Source organism: Plutella xylostella, chromosome 4, assembly GCF_932276165.1.
Source record: "Plutella xylostella chromosome 4, ilPluXylo3.1, whole genome shotgun sequence".
Classification (NCBI taxonomy): Eukaryota; Metazoa; Arthropoda; class Insecta; order Lepidoptera; family Plutellidae; genus Plutella; species Plutella xylostella.
The window spans coordinates 5,739,821-5,762,380 of record NC_063984.1 but is presented as its reverse complement, the minus strand read 5'-3'; the positions used below and the strand labels follow the sequence as shown (position 1 = coordinate 5,762,380).

General features: G+C 39.5%; 1 protein-coding gene across 2 annotated transcripts; it reads right to left on the bottom strand.

Moving 5' to 3' along the window:
- Positions 1-51: 51 nt before the first annotated feature.
- On the bottom strand, positions 52-22,258 carry LOC105387344 (junctophilin-2). Of its 2 annotated transcripts, XM_038120932.2 has the most exons (8): positions 21,744-22,258; positions 11,580-11,791; positions 7,265-7,551; positions 6,350-6,523; positions 5,783-6,117; positions 4,203-5,691; positions 1,950-2,147; positions 52-1,676 (listed from the first exon to the last, which is right to left on the bottom strand). In XM_038120932.2, exons 1-8 carry the CDS (start codon positions 22,241-22,243, stop codon positions 1,590-1,592), a joined length of 3,282 nt encoding a protein of 1,093 aa, XP_037976860.2. In that variant the 5' UTR covers positions 22,244-22,258; the 3' UTR covers positions 52-1,589. The 2 variants fall into 2 exon arrangements, with proteins under 2 accessions (XP_037976860.2, XP_037976861.1); XM_038120933.2 differs by lacking the exons at positions 4,203-5,691; positions 5,783-6,117; positions 6,350-6,523; ... (1 more) ...; positions 11,580-11,791; positions 21,744-22,258 and adding an exon at positions 2,220-3,049.
- Between the last annotated feature and the right edge of the window lie 302 nt (positions 22,259-22,560).

The following is a 22,560-nucleotide window of genomic DNA, read 5'->3' as shown; positions in this document are numbered from 1 at the left end:
AATGATCATGGGAATCCTAATTGGATTATGAAGTAATGATAAACAAAGAACGAGTTTTGTTAAAATATTTTAATTGTGAAACGTAGAAGATAAAATTGATACAAGTAATTAAAATTCTTACATTTAAAACTTATGTGTTTAAACATATAATATTTAATGAAAGTGTGAAAACTGTCTTACCAACTGTATCTCCGTTCACTTAATGCATTATACAAGTAAATACCAAATTAAGCACACTCTCTTTCACTCGCGCTTCCCAGATTATTTACTCAATAAGATAAGTATATATATAATAAAGTTTTCATCTATCAAAAACTGGTTATAGAATTGACTTCATGAAAAAACGTTTTTCGTAAAAATTGTGGGACTTTCAATAATAAATATTAATAATTATAAGTACACAGATATTACAATTCCGTATGAAAAGCTTTCATGGATCCCACTAATATTAGCATCTAACTATACTCATATAACAGGGTTAATAATTTATTTACATTCTTGTTATTTGTGCTTCCATAATCACTTAAGTTACTTATACTTGTACATGATATAGCACCCAAGACATTTTAAATGAAGAAAATTGGGGCTCTTAGTTTAAAATTTCAATAGAATTTCACAATAAAACAAAACAATAACATTTCTTTATAAAAAGCAACTATCTTTCTTGTTTTGGAAAGCTGCTTTACATAACTTTCCAGCTTTTTAATGGTATAAATAAATTATATTAATTTACATTGGGTATTAATTCTGCATAGTATTCGCTAAACGACGTCAGCTATCTGCGTGTGTGCTCATAGCACTGCTCCATTTTTCGTTGTAGGTATGTACATGTTTCATTTATACCAATAGCCAGTACCTAATTCATATACACATGTAAGAATATAACAGTCACAATTTCACGTCGAAGGCATATTATCAGAGATAAATATTATACATAGCTTATAGCTGTACAGCTACGAGTACGGTTTATATACTCCTACGAAACGATCAATCAATTCATCTCCTGTTCATAAGTAAACACTTCTCGAGCTATCTACGTACCTATACCATCTGTAGGTACCGCCATAAGTACTACAGTTCCGGAAATGTCGGTGCAACTCTGTTTACATCATTATACATAAATAACTAGCCAGTGGCAATAGTTTATTAAAATTGATGATTGGATAACTTTTCTAATGTAGAGTTGTATTCTGTATATAATATGGAAATGCGGTGTTCACTTCCATATGTTAAGGCTATTAATGATAAATAGAATCTATGAAGTGGCACAAAATATTGTACATTGTGATGAATGTATCACTCTTCAGCGTAGTCCGTGCAGCCCGCGGCGGCGGTGTACTGCTCCACAATATTACACGACATCATAAATAAGATACACTAGCAAACCGAAGTCCTTATCGACTACTAAATGGTAAAAATCTTTTATTTAGATATTTAAAATGTAACTCGTATCAAAAGAAGGATCAAGTAATATTTTTTTAAACATTTGCATATCGAAACATGTTTGGCTATTTGCAAAGTTATAACGATTCAAAATATGTACAGTAGCGTGTTGCGTAGGACAGACGGCGCGCGCGCGCCCCCCGCCGCTACGTCAGCAGCTTGAAGAACATGATGCCGAGCGAGATGTTGATGAACAGCACCAGGATCACCAGCTGCTGGCGGGAGAACCAGTCCTGAAAACATACACGAGTTAATTATAGTGGCGCCACGGTTAAAGGTCGTCTGGGACGGATTCAGATTGAGATTGAACGCCAAAGTGAGTCACACGTTTAGCGGCACTTGCGAAACGTTACGTGCTTATTAAACGGAAAAGAATATGAAAGAAAAGAAGAAGAAAAAAACATTTATTTGATAGACAAACATATAAAAAAGAAACTTAAAAGAATTTAAACAGAAGAAAAGCAGAGAAAGAGTATTGCGGCATTGTAGCGAAGCGGAAGGTTCACCTTGACTTGCGGACTGACGAGGTAGAGCAGCGGGTTGGCGCGCAGCTTCTCCGACTCGTCCTGCATGCGGCGCACCTCCTCGCGGCGCGCGGAGCCCAGCATGGACACCTCCTCGCGCGACATGACGCCCGCGCCCGCCGCGTCGCGCACCTCCGGCAGCGACTTCTTGCGCTGCAGCGGCTGCGGCGCGCTCAGCATCTGCGACAAACACACGCGTCAGTGACCAGCCTGGCGCCCGCGGTGCGGCTAGGGCACGCGGCTAGCGGCTACCTCCACGGGCGGCACGTTGATCCAGCTCTCGGACGCGCGCCGCGCCAGGATCGCCGGCGAGCACAGCAGGTCCTCGTCCTCCTCCTCCTCCGCGCCCATGTACCACATGGCTGCGTCCGTGCAATACGTATCCTTCTAAATACACATCCAATTTATAACACTATCCTATGGAACACCGACGGACATTCACTATCTGTCCGCCATATTGGTCATTGGTATCACTTATTCTCGTAGCCGTGACCGATTTTAATTGAAAATTTTCGTGAAAGTGATAGAATGTTTTCGGTTAATTTTAGCGGAGAGGTAGAACGGCGCGCGGCGGCGAGCGACTGTCTCGATATAGAAATAGCCCGCGGGCGGCGGTGGGGGCGGCGCGCGGGGGGCGGGCGGCGCCCACGCAGTGGCGCATTGTCCCTCTCTATTGTATCTATGTACTACTATTATATAAGGCTCAATTTGCTATCACCTATCACCGAAACGTTCCCCTACATTTAAAAGCAAGATGAGTGCTGAAGCTGAAAATACTGAATATTTCCTAGATGGCCGATGTCGTGGCAGATTCAAGCGATTTCGATATTTCTGTCGAGTGATTTAGTCAAAACACCGTTGGCTAAACTTCCATAAAACTTCCCAGTTTATGACGCGTTCACCAGATGTGCATAATATGTTCAGAAGTATGAGCTCATAGGCTTCCGTTTAAATTGCCTTGGGGCATAGAATAAAGAATTTATGGTATACATCAACGGAGATATAGATAGATATACAGACTATAAGGTTAAGCGCTTATACGAAATGTAGGTAACTAGGAGTTCAATAAAAACTGCATAGAGAATCTGTATAATTTTTCGTTAATCTTAATTTACAAAATTATAATAATGAAACACAAGGGTAAAACATCCAACACATGTACAAATTCTATTAATTTTTTCTCCATTCTACGGTAAATTATTGCAATTTTATAAATTTAAAAAACACATCTAAACTGCTGCAACACATCTGTAAGCTTGACGACTGTCTCGATAGTGGGTGGGCACTTTCAGAAGTGAAATCGTCTTGTAACATAAAACATGTGATAAAAAATAGATTGAAGTATAATTAATATAATAACCGTTACTGGGTTAAGGCTTTTTCATTTATGATTTGAATAGATAACTTAATAATTATTGTCTTTTTGACACGAATTCCCACTAATTAATATTCATGAATAGCTCCGCAACTTTATATCAACTTTATAAAGTCAGGTGACCAACAAAGTTTTTATGAAAAATGAATAAATTTTTTTCTTGAATTTTGAAATTCTGATTTAATTTTTGGCCTTAGATATACTGCATACTGCACATGTAGGTTTCAGTTTAGTATCATAGCCTTTATGCAACAACCTGTATATGTATATATATATACTTACAAGTCTTACAACTTACAAGTAATTTATTAAAATATTTAAATATAAAAAAGTTGCCAAAGCGTCACATCCCGAAGGCTAAATACTGTTATAATTACCACCGTATTTCCGTATGCTAAAATGCGTGCAGTTATATATATTATTTACATCATAATTTATTAAGTTCAAACAAATGAAGCACTTATATTATAAGCACTGCACTTAAATGCTACGATGCTACGAAATGTCGTAGCATATGCTACGATGCTGCGCGCTACGCAGACCTTGCGTAGCATGAGTTCGTAGGCTTGTTGATTCAAAGTTTATTTTTAGTAAAAGACAGACTCACAATGTGTTGCTTTAAACTTAATAAGAAGATATTAGTGGCATGTACTAAATCTGTATATTAGTATACAGATTGCTGTCATAGTAATACGAGTAAATTCATTGGGACAACACAAGCGTAGTGTAGGAATAATTGGAAAGATGAAGTATTTGTATCCGAAATTAGCCGCGATCATAGATTTATAATTGTATCAAATTAATGGAACCAGAACCTAAAGGGTGTACTTAAGGACATGTAATGTATTTGTATTTCTTACCTTCCGTCCGCCCCCTCCGCCGCCGCCGAGCACGGGCGCGGGCGCGGGCGCGGGGCTCTGCGCCACGTACAGGCTCTCTGTACGCTTCGGCTGGTACAGGGATGGGGAGATGTCCTGGCCCAGGTTCCTCTTCCGCATCAGCGACTCCTCGAAGGCGGGTTCGCGTGAGGTGGCCCGCGATATGGAGCCGCGCCCGGAGGCCAGGTGGCCGTTCCCGGCGGCGGGCGTGGCGGCGCGCGAGCCCAGCAGCGGCGCGGGCGCGGGCGCGGGCTGCGGCGCCTGGGACCCCGCCCGCGACGCCGCGCCCCCCGCGCCCGCCCCCGCCGGCGCCGGCGTCGCCTCCACCGACGCCTGCCGCGAGCGCCGCCCGTACCGGTCCACGCTGCCGTCCCGGCTCGGCGGCCTCTTGTAGTGATCGAAGTAGTCTATCGACGGCCGCGACGTATTCTGTCGGAGGTTTTGCGTGCCGTTCGCAATATCTTGGTCGAGTGACGTCGGTTGTCGATAAGTTTGGGGCTCCGATGGCATCTGTCGATACGATTGGGGCTGCGATGGCGTTTGTTGATACATCTGTGAGTCAGTGTCTTGTCGATAGCCTTGTTGGTCGAAGTTGGGTCGGTAGCCCTGGCCGGCGCCCTGGTCCTGGTTCTGGCGGTACGGGTCGGCGGGCTGCTCGGAGTACACGGCGCCGGTGCGCAGCTCGGTGCGTCCGTAGCTGGCGGCCACGGCGTCCGGGTAGGGGTTCCCCTGCGCGTCCAGCGTCGGCTGTGCTAATACACTTTGTCTTCTTACAGTTCCTTGAGTAGGATTCCATTCCTGTTGAGCGATTCTGGAATTCAAAGTGGGTCTCATGGCGGCCGATTGTCGTCTTGATTGTTGCATAAAAGGTGGATTGGCTTGATCTATGCTCTGTTGTGGTTGTATCCCATCTGTCCTACGGTATGGAGGCTGCTGCTGCTGCGAGTCAGGTTGTGTTGTTCCATATGGCTGCTGTTCATTCAGTGGCATCTTATTGTCCATTGCCGAGGGCTGAGCTGCGCCGGGTGCCCATGTGTCTTGATTAGAATTGTATCCCGAGCCGTAGGGAGGTCCTAATGCTCGGTTGTCAGTGTTATAGTTGTTAGGACTGTTAGCAAGTCGTGGGTCTATCGATTGTGGCGGTCTCGGATATTGATTTGAAGGCCTTCTAGAACCAACAGCGTTAGACATTTGTTTATTCATTTGGGGCACCTGTGCATGCATCGGAGGGATATGATTTGGAATGCTCTTTCCATCTAACATCGTTTCTGATTCTTGTGGCGCGGGCATCGTCACCTGAGGGTCGAAAGTTTTCTGTCTATATTTATCTCTTAAGCCTATTCGATCAAAGCCAGGGTGCTTAAAATCTGGAGCAAACTGCTTCGCAGTCACTTGTGCTATATCACAGTCTTCTTTTGCTTGGTCTGCCGCTTCGTCGGCTTGTTCCGATTTACCCCGGGCCACCGCCATTCTACAAAAGAAGAAAAAATAATGTTTTAATTCATTACTACCAAATTGAAACCATTGAAACTATGGCCATACAAAAAGAATATTATATTTACCTTGAGACGGCGATATCTGCCTTCTGCAGCGCGAGCTTGGAGGCGCGCTGCGCGGCGTTGACGGCGGAGTCCACGCGCTCGCGGAACTTGGCCGAGCGCATCAGGAACATGTGCTTGCGCTTCTGGCTCGTGATGAGCACGTTGTTCTTGTACTTGCCCTCCTCTCGCGTGCCGTCGCGGAACGTGGTCACTCCGTAGCCGTACTTCCTGTTGTTGAACCACTCGCCCTCGTAGCGAAGTCCGTCGCTGCGCTCGCTCACCCCGAACCCCGTGCGCTTGTCGTTCTTCCATTCCCCCAAGTATGTCTCTGTTACGCTTGCATCCAGATGTTCATCCTGGAAAAATTAAGTCATTATACAAACGTTTTTAGATCTACTAAAAATGTTCGTGTATTTATTAAATAGTTAGCTAACATCGAAGATGTGGCAAATCCACAAGTGCTGTAACACGGGATGTTTAACAGAATATTTAGACAGGGAGGATGAGATGAGGTACCAAAAGGGCCAAAGAATATGCTCGTTACGGGCCCCTTCAAAATCTCGTTAGCCATGCGTCGGAACACCGTACCTCGACCATAAAACTGGCATTAGAGTCTGTGTGCAGCGAGCCGTGCGTCATGGCGGAGTGCGTGGAGTCGACGGAGGACACCCAGCTGGAGCCCGAGCCGCCGGAGCCGCCGGAGCGCACCGAGCTGGTGCCGCGCTTGTCCAGCTCGCCCGCGCTGCGCTGCTTGCGGAGCTTCTGGAAACAGAAGGAACGTTACAGGGGGGACCTCAGGGGAGTCACTGTAGCTTCGAAAAAACAGAACTTTTAAGCTCGTCTGCGCTAATTACGATCGATTGCATGGCATCTATCGCTTGTCTGTTTTTCGTAAGCTAGAGTGACCCTGGTGGATTGACCAAATACGGTGTTTCCGAGAGCTGTTGTGGTAACCACTCTATTTGATTCCGTTAGACATACAACTTTTCGAAACTTCGTATTTCGTCAAGAAAACGTAGTTCCCAGGCATTTATATAAGTGCTGCTTCCGTAAGTGTATTTTAATATATTCATTTTGTCTTGTGTTTTTTACTGGGATTGTATAAACTATAGTACATAACTGGCTGCATGTTTCATATAATTTAATTGTATTTATACCTACTTTAAGCGTTATAAAAATAGCTAGCTAATTAGAGTGTACTACCCCGAGAAACAATTGTATTGTTTGGGGTGTTATGCATAAATGTATATGTCTTGTTTGAAAATGAATAAACGATTTAATTTTTTTTTTGTCATAGATTTGGAGTGAACACAATCTATAGGGTGCACAGATTTAAAAAAACTACAGAGGAAGGCCTAACTTAGTCCGCCTTAGCTGAAATACTGAAATCTTATAAAATAGCATCGCGGTGTGGTCACGTCCCATGTGAAGTTCACCGGCAAACCACTTTTAACTTTCACACTGATCACTGTTTCACTGGCTGTGGCTACCAAAGGCACTCACAGAGAAAAGTCCTTTCTTAGTTTTTTCGACGAGCGACCCCCTGCGGCCGGCGGGCTCGTCGGAAGAAGCCTTGAGCACGAAGCCGCCCCTTGCGTCGTCCATGCGGGTGGTCCTCCGCTCTGCCGGGTCGGGGGTGCCCGCCTCGGCCAGCGACGACATGGAGCCGCGGGCGTCCCGCGCCGCGCCCGCCGCCGCGCCCCGGTAGTGGGACGCCAACCCGAACGGGGCGGACGTCCGGGAGCCGTAGCCGTGCCGCATGCCGCGCGACCATTGGCCCTGGTATGTGCCTGGAAGTAAAAGACAAATTGGTGGATTTAATGTTTATTATTGCCTGTATTTTATATTTATTGTAAAGATAGAAACGAAAATGGGCAAGAACGAGACGGATATAGAGCCGTCTGTAAATGCAAACCACCGACAGATATACGAGACGGATGGATATCTAGGTCATTTTACCATTAAAAGGGCTCCTTCTCCTATCATTATATTTTTAATTTAACTGCGTACTTGTTTACAAGGAACCGTACCTTCTTGTCTAACAAGGAATCAAGTACGAAGTATAATTACAGAATAGGGGCAAGGATAGCAATTAGCATAAGTAGTTAGTAAACTATGTGTGAGAAATAGGTGGGGTAGAGTAATTTTACCCTAATTACCTACATAAAACAATGTTTGTCAAGGAAATACAAGTTGTTCGTGAACGAACTAAGTATACTTTTGTATGTATAGGTTTGAACCTATAGGTTCAAACCATACAATTACACAACCTAAGTTTAAACTTTATACTAATTATTAATATAATTAAAACTAAATAATTAGTATAATTTATAATCATTTAAATAATAATATGCTTTAGTTTTTCTTTAATAAATTTAACACACAACTAACGGTAGGTATACAGGGTGTTGCGAAAAGGGTATACTAAGCCGAAACCTACATGTGCAGCATGGTATATCTAAGCCCTAAACTGAAATCAGAATTTCAAAATTCGCGAAAAAAAAACATTCTCCATATTAAAAAAGTCACGTGACCAACAAAGTTTCTATGGAAAATGAATTTTAGTTTGACTTGCATGAAAGGAGTCTCTTTCAGTGACCTAGTATGTTAGGTAAATTGTTATCGTGATCTTGATCAGGTGATATTGTAGAGCCAAGCTCTTCAAAATCTTCAAAACCGAGAGTATAGCGAAGTTAATCTGATAATTTATCAAGCACCAGTTAACGCGTGTCTTATCACAAAATACATTGTTCAGATCTTTTAAATTTTTATACATTCACAAGGCGCAGTTTTGGCTATTTGTTTGTCAAATAATACTTTGGCTAAGGTTTGGGCATTTGAAGTTTTGAACATTAATAATATTGATATGTAATTATAGTTAAGTATCACCGCGCACCGCAATAGTTAATTCGTAGGAGAGGAATCGTAGATTTTAATAACCACTGAATCAATGTAGCGCGAATATATTCATAAGGGAAAACCATCAAAAATTCCTTATGGCTAATTCACAGTCATAAACATACACGCACGCCAGTTCAATGGAATGCGTACGCATACTTGTATGAATGGAAAACTTCAGGGATTCTGCCATTTGTTATAACGTGGATGATGACATAGCTTATTTTTAGACTATAATATATTGTAAGTAAGTATAGCGAAACAGACTGCGTGCTACTGCTATCGAGCTTGAAAAGCTTGCTATAACATACTGATATTTTTATTCGTATGGTAAGTTCGACTCTTTTCGGAATACAAGTTATGAGAGAATGATCGGTGGCTGAGTAGCCAGTGGCGGGCGCGCGTGCGCTATATTCGTCAGCGAGGGCCGCGCGCCGCTGCAGCCGTCTCCGACCATTCACCAATTAAATCTGTGAAAAATGCTTACTGCATCCGTATCTGGAACGGGATCTGCCGGTCCGATATTATACACTCCTTTGACCGACTTATGTAGAGCTGTATTTAAACTGTACCAACTTACACAAGACTTGTTTAACATTTGCACTGGTTTAAGATGTTGATTTATTATAATCGTCAATGAACCGGCGTTTAAAGTTTAGAACAAACACGATATCTTCGATCATGTAAAGTAAACTTTTAATTAGTAAAAAATCAGGCGAATGTAGAAGTATTGCTGAAATATATAAGATGACGTAGCGAGTTGTAAAGTGTATTTCTATTTCTACATTATTTTCAGTTTTCTTAAGGCAGTTTGTGATGACGTATCGTCTTCGTAATAATTATTTTCTAGTACTACCTAGGTATGTATGCTTCTTTAGGACAAATATAAAATAACAATTCATTTATAGTGAGTCATGATCGCATTTCTCCGCGGCGGGCCGGTGACTACATTGTTGCGTGAGTTCAACAAGTCTCGAAATAAGATTTTGTTTCAAGACTTTCAAGGTGGCGCAGAAATAATGACGCCTCACTAATTCTCGGTCTCAATTCTGGCTTCTTACTCATTAGTGCCTTACTATTTTACGTAGAAAACGGACCAATTCTTGGTAACGAATGTCGATGTGCCATTAGCAAATTGATATTGCAAACAACGAACGAAATTCTAAATGGTTTTTACTTCAATCTCTTGGCAGACATACTTTGCGACTAAATTTAACAGTTGAAGCCACTGCCTACTAATATACATCTGCTTGCCTAAAGAAACAAAGAAGGTATTTTAGTCTATTTAGATGTCTATGGAACAGCAATCGATTTATCATGATCATCATCATCACTATCAGCCCGTAATAACCCACACTGAACGAAATTTGCTAATATTTAATTAAACTGTCTAATTTTAAGAGCAACGATAATTTTGGTGTTGATATTTTTTTTTTTAGATTTTGACTGTTTTTGTAAAAACATAATGTGAAACTGCAGTATTTCGTTTGCCGTTTCACATGCAAAAACTAACTGTATATACGTAACGCTCACTCAATTAAAGGTGCAGAAGAGTATTTCAAACGAATTTAATAAAGTCTCAAAACAAAAGTTGTTTAAATGATTCAGCAAAGATTCAGCTCACGTAAAAATTAGGTATTTATGACCTAATTTTTACACCATCCTAACTAATATTATAAATGCGAAAGTAACTGTGTCTGTCTGTCTGTCTGTCTGTCTGTTACTCTTTCACGCCGAAACTACTGAACGGATTTGCATGAAATTTGGTATACATACGGTGTAGACCCTGGGAAAGAACATAGGCTACTTTTTATCCCGGAATTCCCACGGGAAAACTTTTTAAGGCGAAGCGAAGCGCGCGGGAACAGCTAGTGAGTAAATAAAGGATTTTGAAAATTCTCTTCATTCGTAATTTTTAGACATAGACTTTAGACAAGTAAACGATATAGATCAACGCGAACTCGTATATGTTTTTAAATCTAGAAGCGTGGAACTTTGTTTTCAGGTTAACTAGCATCCATGTGAAATAGTAAGTTTATATAAAATTCACGAATAAAAAGAGACCACTCGACTCCACTATAGGTTAGTGCGGTCATAGCTATTAATTACTACGATTGATTAGGTTACGGTTACGACCAACAATCCCATTATCCCAGGTTTCATTTTGGATTCTGAAACCATGCTGAGAAAACTCTATTGTTCGGGTCTGTCAGACTATTATATATGTTAGGAAACTTGACTTTTTCATAATTAGGTACTTATGCCTTTTATTACTTAGCAGCCCTCTTTACTGCACTCATGGTGTTGTTAATAATAAATTCGGAATGTAAGCAACTTGCACGCCAGTGCTTCCGCCATGCCATGTGTGCAGGTCATTAGGTAGGTAAGTGTTTAATTATTGTAGGTCATGCGCCAACTTACTGCGTACTACACTCTATTTCATACGTAAGTATACTACAAGGGATGAGTCAACAGTTTTCCAAGATACCTACTGAGTCAGTTTCGACTAAATTAGACTCTGAACTTTCATACTGCGTGAAAATCGTGATAAGACACCGTTCCCCCCGAAATTTGTGACCAATTTGCTTTATAAACTGTCACGACCTTTGTAAATAACACAGGTAGGTAAATAATTGCTTTCGAAGTATCGGTGTTTCAATTTATCAAGCGTAGGCGTCCTTCAATCAAGGAGTCATAGGAACTTTTCATTTTAAATATTACCACTAATCTCGTATACGCATACGTGTACAGCCTGGCAAGAAAGACAGAAATGAATAGGGGCGCCACTTTTCTTAATACATGGCCTCATAGTTACATGGACCCAAACAGTTTTCTCAAAGGCGTGAGTAGGCCAGCCAGCCCAGAAAACAAAACATCTCTATACTAACTTGCCAGGCTTTTCATAACAAATGTGACTTACCGCCATCCGCGTAAGTCTCAGAGCCATATCCATCCTGCAGCCCGTTGGCCCAGGTGCCCTCGAACTTGGCGTTGCTGGTGGTGCTCTGGCGGACCCCGTAGCGGCCCTTGTAGCCCTGCGACCACTCCCCGCGGTACAGCCAGCGCCCGCGCGTCTCCACGCCGAGCCCGTGCCGCTTGCCGTTCTGCCATTGGCCCTCGAATGAGCTGCCACTGGAAGGAAAAAAAAACTACGTTAGACCTACTACCACTGGAAGGGAAATAGATGTGCGTCATTCATGAATGGAAAAGTATAGTGAGGATTTGTAAAGTGAGACTGAGATGTTTGGATACATCACGAACTACTAAACACATAGGTACATAGCTATATAGGTAAGTGGTTGAATGGCTGAAAAACTGTATTTTTAAGCAACTTTTTAATAAGGTTGAATTGGAATTAATAAGGCTTACGAATGAATGAAAGCATAAATTTAATAACTAAGTAAGTAATTATATTCAATTGAACATCACATATTGATTGACGAGTGTATGTATTCAGGATATACTTATTATATGAAAATTAAATTGACCCAGTTAAAGAGTACCTATAGTATAGTTAGAAGAGAAAACATATAGGCGACGCCGACGCGACGAAAAATAACTATTGGCACCAAGAAAAGCGTTATACGTTAACTCACAAAGGTCAAAACAACAGTATCCCTTCTAAATAAGACGTTATGGTACATTCATGTTTCACAAGTGTATTCAATATTCATTAAAATCGGATCGGTAAATTGTTTGTTTGAACAATCTATTAAGTTAAATTTAAATTATATATATATATATAATTTAAATTTAACTTCTGAACTTGTACCTACTTATATATATATATAAGTAGGTACAAGTTCAGACAATTTTCTGTACCTTTCAGTATTACCTAATTATATATAAGTATATAATTTTACAATTTAGGGCCAGGAGCTGCGTTTATTCTAGTTCTACACTTAAAATTGTATCGTTACCTCATATTTTTTTAATATCTTTAACATCAAAAATAATATCTGTAAGTAGTTTGGTTTGATCTAACTACTTATATTTTTAAATACATATTTTAATGAAAGAAATTAATTACTTAACTGTCCGAAAACTACAAAGTTCAGTGATGAAAGAATTCAATCTTTATTCCAATAATTTGAAAGTAAAAGCAGTTCAGAAGCTGAAGATGAAATCTAGTCATTATTTTTGGCTTCAACACACGTTCGCAGCTGAGCTAAAATAAAACTCACTAAAGCTTAGCGTGTCAACGTCATTTTAATTTACTATTAGTTCCCTATTGACGAGGCTACTGCTCCGAACGCGCTGATAAGAGAAATTTTACAATTAGAATAAGTAACTATGAAGGTACACGTACATACGTAGTTACGTACATACTTTGTTTCAGTGATTAAGTTTATCGCAGTTACTAAACGTGCTAATCGAACGTATAGCTTGATGTACAGCAGACATACCAGGAAACGGTGGTTTATAGCCGTACCAAAGCATACCATAGACATTACACATCTGAGATTCATTTCGCTTTATTCCCCGCGGCAAGATAATGGGTCGGCCGAGAGCGAGGCACGCACGGGCCGCGTGAGGTTATTTTTGTACCGCACAGTTACACACTTGCGCCGCTCTAACTGAATAATGCAAGTTAAATCAACCGACACATAATGGGAACCGACCTTGTCCGGAATCAGGCCGACTCATTTGGCTAAGCACCTGTTATTGATTATGTTTCCTTTCCTCTATGCTGTGGTATTTCATATTAATGAGTGTATACCTAGCTAGGTATTTCAAACTGGCAATATGGGTAGGTCTGTATAGTTATGAAGAATGATCGTGAATATTTCAGTGCTGGTTTGATTAGATAGACGTGTAGATTTCAAATCAACAGCGGCCGCGTTACGGGTCATTTAATGCGCGTTCCTCCAATCTCAGCGGTGTATTTATCGCGAATCGCGATATAGTGACATTTATCTACGTAAATAACGAACCCGTGAAGCGGCAACTGAGGAGGGTATACTACTATACATACTATACATTTATAGGTAAATTGAAAATTTAAAATAAACGAACATCTGCAGTTTGCATCATAATCATCAAGTTATCATCATTATGTTTCTTAACAGCATTGACTATTAAAATCGAGTTTTATTTTACAGTAGTTCCTACCTGAATATTTCAGATTGGCATAAACACGTTGTGATTACGAACATCCTGAAAGTTTAGTGACTCACCAATTCCCGCAACTACCTACGAGTACATACCTTGAAGGTTATACAAAAGCCGTATAAAGTCCAAGCGCATTTTAATATCATTAAGCATGGGTATGACTCAGAGAATATCGTCACAAAAGTAGCTAAACATGTTATATCATAATAAATGAGGACAAAAACAAACATGCATTATAATACGGGGTATATTTTGTCAACCACTGCACTGGGTTTATTATTTCAGTTGTCAGAGTGGTTCATGCAGATATGCAGATGATACGTAATGAGCTTTTACTTTATGATTGTTACTAAACGAAGATAAACTTCAATAGTAGCTTATAGGCCAAGCAATCACTAGGTTAAACGAAAAATAATTTGTAAACTTTGCAATGAAATAAATAAATAAATAATATAAGTACTATTAGATCAGAGTAAGCACTATTTTGGCGTTTTCAATTTTGTCAGAGCAGCTGGGGGAAGGAACTAGATCAGTCCAGAAGTTGAAAGACTTGAAAGCGTGTACTGAAGAAAGCACGGAAAATAAAAATAAAAAACTATGTGGTATCACTGTCTATTGAAGGTAGGTGTAGTATAAAGTATTGTATTAAGCTTATAGATCTTTATAACTATACAACGTACTTAAATGCGGTATTATTAATTATGGAGAACTAGGAAGATTTTGTGATCCCTTAATTCCCATTGTATTTTTTTATCGGGAAATTAAGCTCGTGCGGTTATACACATACGGTCTTATTCATAAAAAGTTACGGGAGACCTATAGGCCTGCTATAAGCAAATGTCAAAAAAACTTTATTCATAAACGATCAATAGCGCTAAAGAACTCTCCAACTGATTCGTAAAACCTTGATATGCTAAAGTAGGCTGGACCCTACTATACACCTTCCGTAAAACCTCCTATTGTACAAAAACATGGCGGCCGGTCAACAGCTGTTCTGCTTTATTGACGATTTGACATTTGTTGTGAGTTAATATTTGCTGAAAATAAGTTGCCATGGTAACGTAAAAATTTAATTATGTTTTTTGTGGGTTTTGGCTTGGCCACTGCGCCTTTAAGCCAACGTAAACTTTTTTAAGTGCCGCGCCGTGGCTAACATAGATAATAGAGATTGATAAATGAATGAAAGTTTTCGCTATTTTTGTTTATGGTTTCGTCAGACCGGCAACTTAACCGGCAAATCAAAATGTTTGGTCTGTGAAATCTATTAGCATCACTTTAGTTATTGAAGGTTTACGGAACGATTATGAATAGAGATTTTTAAGAAACGTCAAATAGGCTTAAAGTGTTCCGTAGTTATTGAGCTCAGTAAACGTACTTTAAGGTTTTTTTATGAATAAGACCGATAATATGCAAACTCATTTAGTGCAAATGTCGGGACCGAAGTCTGAATGCAATAATAAGAGTACTTAAATCCATGCTATGTATCACTTCATAAAAAAGCTATGTAAATTATTTACAGTTTTTTCCACCCTACATGTATATATTTAAAAAAAAAAATGCTATATGTTAATTATTTTCAGTTTTTTCTACCCTACATGTATATGTAGACTTCCCGTCTTTCAGACGAACTTTAGCCTGCTGTGTGACCGTGTACGTTTCTAGGTGCTAAATCGATCTCGTCCACTCCTGACTTCGGCATTTATTCCGAAAAGTGGCGTTTATATACACGACTTTCCTCTACATAGAGGAAAGTCGTGTATATAAACGCCATGTAGGGTAGAAAAAACTGAAAATAATTAACATATAGCATTTTTTTTTTAAAGTTCATGTTCATTTTCCGACTTTGATTAGAAATTGGCCACCAAGAATACTTGATGTGAGGTGCCGTTATTATAATGGCTGGCGCCTGCGTTATATTTTTGAAGTACAAGAGTGGGTGGGAGCGGCATGTCATGGCATGTGACGGAAGGAAAGTAGTAGAGTAGCTTGCTTGTGGTGCTAACCACTCTAACTCCAATCTCCTTCCAATTCATGACTATGGTGATACGTAGGTCACCGACTCTAGAACTTTATGGGTAAGGAAAAAAATCCCTTGGTAAAGCTGATAGAATGAGAAATATATTACCTACCTACTTAAGTACTACATGGGAAATAGTATACAAGGTGATTGGTAAGTCGATGTATTCCTTTAAATAGTTGGTAGAGGAAGGTATTTGCAGTCGATTGAAGTATAATGTATTATCCGAAAATCAACCATTTCTGAGATATTTGAGTGTTTTTTTTGTTTTTGAAATAATTTTATGTTTAAAAGCGAAAATTTAAAAGACTACTTAGCAATTTTTTTATTGTTTTGCATGAATTAGTAACACCTCAAACAATCAATTAATAATAATTAAATACAACTTAAGTTAAGTTATACTTATTCAACTTAAGTTAAGACTTAGTGCCTCAAAATAGTTGAAACGCTTTTTTATAATGCTTACCTACAAGGTTATATGATAGGAGGAATTAAAGGAATACCTACGACGGCTTACCAATCATCCTGTATATAAAAACAAATGTAGATGCTTGTTTCATGCTTGAAAGGGTCATGGTCATCCATGTGATAATCATTAATTGACATTAAAAGCTCAGACCAATCATACACTTAGCTATAGCTACGTATAAGTATACACCTCTAATAGGCACAGAAGTTCAATGCTATAAACTACCCTTGTTTAAAAAGTTATGTAGGCAATCGATTTTCACTGTTGTATGATGTAAGCTGATAGGCAACAAGCATGCACAGTCAACAAGTCGTAACCTTGTTGTAGAAGCACGTGGCTAAATCAGGGTTTTTATTTATTAAAAAAATATGTTGATTAAATATTTTTAGTAACCGTTATTTACTTTCCTATTTTCGTAAGTATTCAAGAATATGGGGCGCAGAATATTCTATTCTATTCTATTCTCTGTGGGGGTGTAAGTACCTGCACCTGGCTCTCTCGAGTGGAACCTTTGTGCATATCCCCAAGGTCTAAACTGCCTTCCTAAGTTTGGACCATTTCCCACCACGCTGGTCCAATGCGGGTTGGTGGGTTCACATATTTAGATTGATGTGCTAAATCTAGATATGCAGGTTTCCTAACGATGTTTTTCCTTCACCGTAAGAGCGATGGTATACATTGTACATAAATTCAAAGAACTCATTGGTACATGTCAGCGCCGGGATTCGAACCAGCATCTCTTGATTGAGAAGCTGGCGCTCACCCGACTGAGCTACCACCGCTCTGCGCACCGGGCGCAGAATAAGAATGAGGGAGAAATGTTAATCTATATTAATTTATGGATCCTCTGAAATATTAAATCTGAAAATATTTTATTAAAATAAGTTACAGTTTCAAGATAAGCTCCTACATACATAGGTACTTCGTTTAGTTTCATAACGCTCCGAATAGTAAAAAAAATCGATACGGAATATATCCAAGCGAAGTTATAGCATAAAATGTGATAACTAGCGGTGTATAAAGCATTCAGTTCGCACTGTATACAGTAACCTGACCTAGCCGGAGTCTAGGTTACCTAGAATATCTAGCTACCTGCCGGGCATCGATTCTGTGCACCTATAGACGGGTCACGCTTGATCGTCCAATGTCTAGGACTCGGCTAGAGTTACTGAGGTATAAAATTACCTACGTATTATACATTTTCGATTTTAACTAGTAAGTTCACATCATGGGATGGATGAAACCCTAAAAACCTCAGTCTACGAACTTGAGTCGGTTTTTTGAAGAAACAAAGGCCCCTGCAACACAATACATATTTCAGTAAAACACAGTTTGTGAAAGTTTATGCGGCTTTTCCTTGGTTTTTTAGTTCACGTGCGCTAAAAAAGTCACGTGAACACAGAGAAAAAAAAAACATCATGAAATTCAACTTCAACCCGATTTTCGTTTTGTTTTTTAGGGTACCTACAATGTTACCCCGAAAGTTCATAGTTATATTTAATGAAAATCGGTTCAGCCGTTTCAAGATTATCACGCTCTTTTCTAGTGCATGAGGAGATCTGATAAACTTTCTTATGATCGACTTAAAATTTCGTACCGACCTACTTCAAGGATATTGAAACTATATGGTAAGTAATGGTGACCTGTTCAGCCGTTTGAACATTGTCAGCTCTTTAATAGGCTGATGAGGGAATCTAACTTTATAATTTCCATTAGTCTTATCGATTCGAAATTTGATGCTGTCTTACTTTAACCTTCCTTATAACGTCTGTTGCCTAGTTTAAAAAGGATAAATAAGTAAAAAAGTAGTTTAAAAAAACATTAAACAAAGTGCATTAGTGTACAAGCAGCAACTACGTCTGTCCTCAAGTGTCCCATGATCCTTGGAAAAGTCCCCTGCCCCTTGGAAAATAAAATATTTGAACTAACATAATGCGACAATAGTACTTATATTATTTTTTCGAGTTTAAAGTTCTAACATACCATACCACAGATTCTTAGAGAAATACCTCATAATTATATTCCTGACTGTAAGCTTTGATGAAAAACATACCATAAGTGTTGTTAAAGTACATAATTGTCATCATTAACATCCCCTAACTTTGAAAAGAAAATGTCTAAGATTATAGAAGGTACCGATAATTTTTGTGCTACTAGGTATTTGGAGTTGGTGTGGTAGGTTCTACACCTGGCTCACTTGTGTGGAACCTTTGCAAATACCCTGATTTTTTTCTCAGTCAATTTAGTTACAGTTAAAATATTGTCAATATAATTATATCACGTGGATTGGTTATTGGTTTAGGTATGAATAGCAAATCTCTGTTTTCTTTAATAGATTGCGGTGGATGTAACTACAAGAAATCCTTAAATCTTGAAGATGAGGTATTATTAAAAAAATAGCTCAGACAGTACTATAAGTACCCCTACCTTTCCTAACAATACAGTATACAGACCACAGGGGTCCAGCCAGACTCGTCCCATTCCACACTCGACCCGGCCACACTCGACCCGAATTTCATAATTTCGATAAGGTTCATTTTTGTTTGTATTTGTTTTCTTATCGCAAAGTACAGCCGACAGAAAATGTTTATGGATTTCTTAATTGATTGTATATAAAGTGATTATCACTTAAATTTAAGAAGTATGTTGACTAAACTAGCCTAAGTTTGACCTCAGTAACATAAAGAGGTAGTTTACCCTTCTCATTGTTTTAGCCTGAAATAAACGGGTTATCGATAACAATGGTCAAGATTTGGATGGCCTGCATCCATCTCTTTCGCGCACTTAATTGTATTGTAATTTATACATTTGATAAGCAAGAGCTACTGCGAAGTAATTATAATTTTATAAACAGCAAACGGATTTTATAAAAAGCATTTTATACATATTTCATTGTAAACATATTTTGTGTAACTGTGATTTTAGCACACATAATTATTAATAGTTACTTATTTTGTTAATATTTATTATTACTTATTACGTTTATAATTCAAAACATGTGTTACTTACTAATAATGTTTATAGAAAATGATAAATAAATGATTAAAAGTACAAATTATTACTTTTGTTTGAATTAATCAGCACATAAAACACCTAACTATAATTTCAGTAAAAAAAACTCTTGTGGCTGACAGTACATTTCATACATTTCAACAAAAGTACCTAGACCTTATCGTATTTTAGAAATTCGGGTCGAGTGTGGCCGGGTCGAGTGTGGAATGGGACGAGTCTGGCTGGACCCGTATACAGGGTCCAGCCAGACTCGTCCCATTCCACACTCGACCCGGCCACACTCGACCCGAATTTCATAATTTCGATAAGGTTCATTTTTGTTTGTATTTGTTTTCTTATCGCAAAGTACAGCCGACAGAAAATGTTTATGGATTTCTTAATTGATTGTATATAAAGTGATTATCACTTAAATTTAAGAAGTATGTTGACTAAACTAGCCTAAGTTTGACCTCAGTAACATAAAGAGGTAGTTTACCCTTCTCATTGTTTTAGCCTGAAATAAACGGGTTATCGATAACAATGGTCAAGATTTGGATGGCCTGCATCCATCTCTTTCGCGCACTTAATTGTATTGTAATTTATACATTTGATAAGCAAGAGCTACTGCGAAGTAATTATAATTTTATAAACAGCAAACGGATTTTATAAAAAGCATTTTATACATATTTCATTGTAAACATATTTTGTGTAACTGTGATTTTAGCACACATAATTATTAATAGTTACTTATTTTGTTAATATTTATTATTACTTATTACGTTTATAATTCAAAACATGTGTTACTTACTAATAATGTTTATAGAAAATGATAAATAAATGATTAAAAGTACAAATTATTACTTTTGTTTGAATTAATCAGCACATAAAACACCTAACTATAATTTCAGTAAAAAAAACTCTTGTGGCTGACAGTACATTTCATACATTTCAACAAAAGTACCTAGACCTTATCGTATTTTAGAAATTCGGGTCGAGTGTGGCCGGGTCGAGTGTGGAATGGGACGAGTCTGGCTGGACCCGTATACAGGCCAAAGGGTGTAAAAAAACAGAGCTGTTTGAGATGGATTAATCGTCACTTATGTATAGTAATATAAGGACGAAGATTGAATGTTTCCTAAAACATACATTTGTAAATCTTGTTGGTGTGCAATAAGTAAACTAGAGGAAGTTAGAGGCTATCTGTCTGGTTTTAGATTCTTAGCAATTTGGACCTATAAGGATTTGTTCACGAAGCATGAATAATAACACACATATTTTTTTACCCTATATAAGTTTATCGGAAAGTTGCAGGATCTGTTCTGTCAATACAAAAATATGTCAAAATTGTGGAAGTTCCGAAATTACAACTTGTTACTTTAGTATCAGGCTAATGATATGAATTTTCCTGGTCTAGATAAAGCCATAATAAGGTGCTAGGAAATACTGCTAAATACTTTTCTAGCACTTTATTATTGGCTTATCTAGACCAGGAAAAAATCATATCATTAGGTTGTTTGTATATGAAAAGTTATCTTTCACAACAAAAACATGAAAAGGAATATCATGCTCGCGGGATGCAATAGTAGAGCACTCAGGTAAGTACAGATCGATATTGAGGGCGGAGTATGCAATCTGAAAAACACGTGTAAGCAATAAAAGGCTCTAGACTAGTAAATATCATTAGAGAGAGATGAGGCGTCTTCGAATGGAGGTCAGGCGTCTGAGCCCGCCACGGCTCTAGATCCGATGGAGCGATGACCCGATGAAAGTGCTTGGCATTAACTGGACGATTTAAACGAAAGCTCTGGCAACAGATACTAGATACTGCTAAATGTTGTAGGATATGCGTAGATATCTATCTCACAATCGTCAGATCGTGGCTCGGTAGGGCCAATGTTTTTGTTTGATAAAGCAGTTACTGTACCTACTATCTGCTTTACATTTTTTGTGAAATAAAAGCTCTGAGAAGTCAGAAATTTTCAGGAAAACTATATGTACATTAGTATTACCATGTATTTGACTGTTTACTGTAAGTTTAAACTGTTTCTGGGTAAATACATAAATTATTAATAAGCCTCAAGTATCAGATACATTGTGACTACAACTAATAAAATAATATTTTATTTCAGGCTTGATGAAACTATTATCCTTAAGTATGGTTAGGTATACATAGAAGCAAATTAATGTTATGGTTATAACTTATGGATTTCCTCTGGTTTTGGAAAGCAGGTGCACCTAGTAACGGCTGGTGTAGCTCGGAAATGGCAACAATGATAGAGCCGTCGGGGAGTGCGTGATATTGTTATCATGTGTCGCTATCACAGATCGATATGAACAGTCCCGCTCGCAGGCCATGCGGCACTTTCACCGCCGTTACACGCGTTTTCTAGCGAAACACCGAACTCAATTATTAATAGCAGCCTATTTTTGGAGCGGCTTCGGACGCGGTTTTGCGCTCGAGCATGTGCGAGGCCCGGGCTCAGGCACCACCTCACCTGGGCCAGGTGTAGACTCCGGAGACTTCAAATCCAAAGTGCCATGATCCAGCGTAGGCACCCTGCCCCTTGGGCCCGGTGCAGACCCCGTGACCGTGGGCCTTGCCATCCTCCCAGCCACCACAGTATGTGCCACCGTCGTCAAAGTCGAAGCGGCCACCGTTGATGCCGCGCTGCGGGTTGTTGCCGCTACCGGCGTGCGCGGCGTCGGCTCGCTCGCTCGTCTGCATCACGCTACGCGGTGGTGCCGCGGAGGGGAGGGCCTCCCGCGCGCGCCCTCCGCCGAGCTCGCGGTATAAATAAACATCAGCTGGGCATGTCGCGCCGCGGCGCGCCGCCGAGTGAACGCCGCTCCGGTGACCGCTGCGCGAGGAGCACTGCGCGCCGCCGCCGCCCGACCCCGCGCCCGCCCGCCCCGCGCCGCCCGAGCGCCCCCCGCCCGCCCTGGCCGCAATGCGCGGGACGCCGCGGAACTCGTCATTCGATGACATCAGCTGCATGATCCGCTGACAAATTATGTTTCGATGACCCCACACCCTATATACTACATCTACTTTAATAATACTTAAGTACCATCATATTTTCGGCATGTGGAGGTCACATTGCCATACAACAGTACCTGCCATAATAAGAATAAATACTTACCTTATTAAATCATTTTTTTATTAGATAATACCAAATACGATATTATATTTATTAAGTACTTACTTACTTAACTAAGTAAATTTACCGACATACATCACATACCACATGAACTGTATAATATGTATACTTAAGTAGATTTTTTATTTATTGGAACCAAGGTTTTTTGCTTAAA

What these genes read in the sequence shown, in the direction of transcription:
- LOC105387344 (XM_038120932.2), bottom strand. Translation starts at nt 22,243, where the DNA reads ATGCAGCTGATGTCATCGAATGACGAGTTCCGCGGCGTCCCGCGCATT. An exon ending in GGAGTCTACACCTGGCCCAG is followed by an intron (nt 11,792 to 21,743) that starts GTGAGGTGGTGC and finishes TTTTCCTTCCAG; the next exon opens with TGGCAGCTCATTCGAGGGCC. An exon ending in ATGCCAGTTTTATGGTCGAG is followed by an intron (nt 6,118 to 6,349) that starts GTACGGTGTTCC and finishes TAATTTTTCCAG; the next exon opens with GATGAACATCTGGATGCAAG.